This window comes from Mizuhopecten yessoensis, unplaced genomic scaffold (genome assembly GCF_002113885.1).
Source record: "Mizuhopecten yessoensis strain PY_sf001 unplaced genomic scaffold, ASM211388v2 scaffold10087, whole genome shotgun sequence".
Lineage (NCBI taxonomy): Eukaryota > Metazoa > Mollusca > Bivalvia > Pectinida > Pectinidae > Mizuhopecten > Mizuhopecten yessoensis.
Window position 1 is genome coordinate 431,816 of NW_018408372.1, and position 5,006 is coordinate 436,821.

Genomic DNA, 5,006 nt, shown 5'->3' on the forward strand with positions numbered 1-5,006 from the left:
TGCGAGTACAAGTTATGAACGGAAATGGAAATCTATTAAATGTGTTTCCCGGAAATATTTGTCAAGATATCTACAATTCCTGTATATATTTAAGAACCTTTACGCTATTGAAAACGTCTTCATAGCATCAAAACTATTTTTTAAACTATAATTGCTTAGTAATAACATCCCTTTGTATTGTATTGAGGTTCGTCATGTAAACGTCAGCACAATTCAGTGAAGCGAAGCGTTGTGCTCGATTTACGTTTTGGTGTCCAAGCCAAAACAGTCATGCTACGGCTTGATGATGCTAGTCGTGAAAAGGCCATTGGCTAAGGTCACCTGACGGTTACAAGAATTACAGCCACGCGTTCGACGGCCGATCGTCTGCTATCGGGAATGCCGCACATTATATCATGTACACAGGACTATTAAATCTGCACTCGTCATCTGCGCAATTGGAAAGGCAAGGCGGCAAGTTCTGCTTCCAACATCCCAAATCACCGTCTCAATAGTCCGTCGGTTAGCCGAGGTATGTCTATGTTCTTGACAACCGTATCGTGTGACCCGCCGTCATATCAAAAGTCGCTTAGCGTGGTCACGACACAATTTACGATACTCTCTACAGCAACAAGTTTTATTAACGGTTGAGTACTGATAGTTACTTTATCGCTAAATAGAAGAATGCGAGAGTGTCGTAGGCGTGTTGCATATTGTCAGGACGCCTGCACGTTACGTCATGGTCGTTTTGGCGGTGGAAGATCGTGGTGTGAGGTTGGGTATCGGGATATATGTCTTGGTATCGTCGATAGTAGCCTGAACGCTGAACGAAAGAGGGAGCAGGTCTTTGTATCACTTATGGTTCCATCCATGGTGACAAATGAAATACTATCAATACAATAATATAACGTTTCTCATTCGGGCCAGTGTAAAACCAAAGATGTTTACCAAACCATGCAATTATTGATATTAATAAGTACATCTGAATAAATCAGGGTCCTGTCATTCACGGAAATAATATGAATGTTATATTTAATTCTCATATTATCTACGTCGTTGCATTAATTACATAAATGACGTCCGTTAATAGCATTTATAATACGGAAAAACATATGTTGGTCCACTCTTTGTCTCTTAATTGATTGATTACTTGAATATGCGTCATTCATATCCGGGCATGCATGTTTTATTTTGGGCATGTTACAACCCCACAAGACAAACTGTATCACACAAAACATTAACAATGAAGAGAAAATGCTACGATTAATCTAATAATAAGTATTTGTTGACATGACACGCATGTTCGTCTATAGTGTATACCTATATAGACATGAGCGATGTATTATGTCTTATAATAAGGAGCGTATGCCTTGTTACATATAAAGTAAGAGTTACAGTGTTGCAAATCCTAAGTATGTTGTCACCTGCGTTACCGTATTTAATGTATTAATTATCTGTAACTTGTATTATTTTTATTATAATCATAAACCTATTCTGTGACGTATGAGGTATTTATCTTATGGATTATTTTGCATTTCATATGCACTATATGAATAATGACCAAAAGGAGGTCAGACGAAATAGGGCATCAGCGTTAAATCTTAAACATAAGCGAAATTGTTTAGTTTAGGTAGTATATGAAATGACAACTGCCAATATGAAATACAAACGTATTAGTAATACTTGATCAAAAAGCTATACAACTCATGATTATAAATCGTATATGTTATTGAGTGTAACACTGGGAATGGTGAAACAGATGTATCCGCAGACACATTACAATGAGAGTATGATTGATGAAAAGACAAACAGTCTTTGCATGTCTTCTTCGCGTGATTCGCATAATTACAATTAAGTACAATAACTTTGTAAAATATTTTTGAGGAAATGAAAATGATAAACGACACTGCAGAAATTGGAGAATCATCTTTTAGATTGAGGCAAAACCAAACGTGATCAGTATACAGTGCAAATATTCTACTGCAGCTGGCATAAATGAAACATATCATTTTTATTTTATTTATAGCATTTCCGTGGAGTATTTTTTTGTATTTCAGTCACGACAAATTACTCATATATAATGATTTTATATCATTATGTATTTATAATAACAAAAGAGTAAAAGATGAGTGCTGTGTACGATGATAGTTGTGTCTCCAATCATTGCCTCATTCGGAAGCGTTGTGAACGTCGCCTCTCCATAAATTTAAGCATCTTGTCTGCAAAGTAAAGAAAAGGTAATTTTTAAACACAAAACAGGGTGTTGAAAGTGTTGTACATCATAGTTATCTAGTCCTCAGATTCAAATTTCAACAGCTGCGTTATATGAGACATAATATTGAAGAATTTATATCAAACTTCAATTTGTTTAATTTACAAAATATTTTGATAATTAGCATTTGTCATCTTATATGTAAATTAACATGAGATTGGTCATGGAAACGCTTTCGTAACAGAAATGTTTCAATGTAAAGGTAGCAGTTCGTATTTGGGGGAAAAAAGTATCAGTAAATTTAGAATACTAGGCTGGAGACCACAACAAAGTACTCACCAAGCATTTCCGCATGATCATTACTTGTTGCGCAGCATTTTCCTGAGTAGCATTCCATTTTACGCTGACAATCCGTATTGTCTACACACATCTTCCTTAACCTAATAGGCGTCTTGGAACACAGTGTGCGTTGCCTGTATATATCCATTTGGCTTAGCATTAGAAAAGTAGCATTCGATTGACCTCTGTTAGCATTGAGCAATCGTTGCATTGCGAAATTAAGTTGAACCGGTATAGATTGTATTGAAAAGTGACGTCGCCTGGACACTTGCTGCATCGTTGGATCAATAAATGAACCTTCATTACCTCTGACAACAGTTTCGGGTCTTATGCGTTGAACAATTGCATGACTTGAACCCAAAATGCCTGCAAGATAAGGGAGAACCCGAGCTAAAGAGGATACAATAGTCACTGGACCTTGCCTTGCTAATTTGGTTATTGTTTTCTGTGTTGGTTGCCTCAAAGTGGGAGACAGTACTGAATCACCTGCTGGAGTCTTTTCAACATATTCCGTTTGTGAAGTCTTAGCAATGTTCGCCATAAAAAAGGGCAGTGTTTTCGACGTTGATGATGTGATATTTCTTGCAAACGTGTTGGTGACTATGACAGCGCTAGCGTCAGTTGTTCCGATTTTACTATTACTTATCATTTTTTGCGGTTGGTTTGATGCTGTTGTTTTTGTAATTGTATGTTTAATTTTGTTATCGATATTGGTTGTTGAACTTTCTTTGTGCAATTCCTTTGTGACACTACTTCGATGTGACTCTCCAACACCTTTAGGCGAATTAAACATTTCAAGTGATATGAAATCACTCCGGGCATCGCCTTTGACCACAATCCTTGTTTCGTTCTGGTAAGGTGTTAGAGATGAAGTGTCAGTTTCAGTTTCTGTTTTCGCGGTCGAAATTGTCGTTTTTCCGCTTTTTCCCCTTGCTGTTTCAAAAAATGTATGTTCTGTTCGTTTAGATGTAGCTGACTCCATCGTCTGTTTTGGAGTTTCAGGCGATTTATTGGTTTCTTGTTCTGACGGTTTCGTAATTTTGCTATATTTGCTTGTAGCTCTTCTTCTTGATTTAAGTCCAGATATCTTGGTTGACCTTAGCGGTGAACTTGTGGTTACTTTGACCGCGGTTTCTGAGGTTTTAAGCCGTTTGCTACTGGCGGTTTGAGTGACCGTGTGTCGTTCTGTTTTAGACCGATGTGACGTTTGCTTCGTAGCACGTGTCGACTCTGATGTTTTAGTGGATGGTTTTGTCCTCTTCCTTCTTCTTGCTGATCTCCTTGATGATCTTCTTTTTGAGCGCCTAGCTGATCTTCTAGTAGAACTGTTGATTACTTTGGTCATAGTGGGCGGCGTTGTGTTGCTTGTACTTCTTGATAACTCCGCGGTTTTGCCTCTGTCTTCTTTATTAAGTGCTGTATTCGGAACATCAGAGGAGGAACTTGCTAACGATAGTGCTTCGTTCTCTAAAACTTGGTTCCCATTTGCATTCGTAATTTCTATGGCTGGTGATTGAGTTGATATAGCTTTAATAAGAAAACGTGCATGGATTAAAAACAAATATACATAAATGTAATGCTGTTGTATTCATAATATCTTTTCATTCAAATCGAAATGATATGGCTTTGATTTTTTCTAATTGTGTGTTTGTTTGCTTACTTGTTTGTTATACTCCTCTGCCTCGAGAAAAATAAAGAAGCACATAATTACGTTTTGCATACACATCACCAAACAAATTTTCAGTTCTGTTCTTGCATATGGTTAAGTTTATCAAAACACTTCTTGTATAACAAAAAGGTGTCACCATATTAAAATCACAGAATACTTCCTAGTTGGTCTGCAATATTCTATTTATGACCTCGTGTCTTTATACAATTTAAAATTAGCTTACTCGTGTTAGATAATCATGATAGCCAGCCCTCATTCTTTTGGGAACCTCTATGTTTTATTGTCATTCTCTTGAATAGTTTATTGAAAGCGAACAACATATTGAATAACTTAATTCAGAAATAAACACTGATATATAGATGGTAATGTAAAAGTAAATCGAATAATCAAATATGTCAGAACTATTTTCCTTCATATGTTCACCTGGAAAAATTGTATTGCATTCCATTAATATCTTTTTGAAGCAGTTTCGAATAAATAAATTCTTACCTGAAATAAATACTGACAAAAGAAAAGACCAAAATAATGTCAAATCCATTTCCAAATTGATCATTCCAAGAATTGATATATCCTTTTCGTTATGAGATATGTTGTCCTTTTATATTGATAAAGACCTTTTTTCATTGGTCCGAAATAGTTCCGCTTGGATTTGATCCAGTTCCCCTTAACACTGTCGTTAAAGTAGTGTAAGTTCACAATACCATTAATACATTATAAACACAATTCATAAAGACTTTTTCCTCCACAATCTGACACCAACATTTATGTATTTCGAGGCAGCAGTAGCCGCTTAATATAATGGTGATT

The 5,006-nt window shown here is 36.2% G+C and overlaps 1 protein-coding gene across 1 annotated transcript; it reads right to left on the minus strand.

Annotated features, from left to right (window-relative positions):
• Positions 1–2,139: 2,139 nt before the first annotated feature.
• LOC110459477 (protein HEG-like) lies at positions 2,140–3,875 on the minus strand. The gene is made up of 2 exons (XM_021511757.1): positions 3,017–3,875; positions 2,140–2,198 (listed from the first exon to the last, which is right to left on the minus strand). Exons 1-2 carry the CDS (start codon positions 3,873–3,875, stop codon positions 2,140–2,142), a joined length of 918 nt encoding a protein of 305 aa, XP_021367432.1.
• Between the last annotated feature and the right edge of the window lie 1,131 nt (positions 3,876–5,006).

Bases quoted from the DNA above. Each gene is read 5' to 3' on its own strand.
- LOC110459477 (XM_021511757.1), bottom strand. From the start codon at position 3,875: ATGACCAAAGTAATCAACAGTTCTACTAGAAGATCAGCTAGGCGCTCA. The intron at 2,199-3,016 runs GTGATTCAGTAC...TTTACTTTGCAG, and splicing joins TGTTGAAAAGACTCCAGCAG to ACAAGATGCTTAAATTTATG.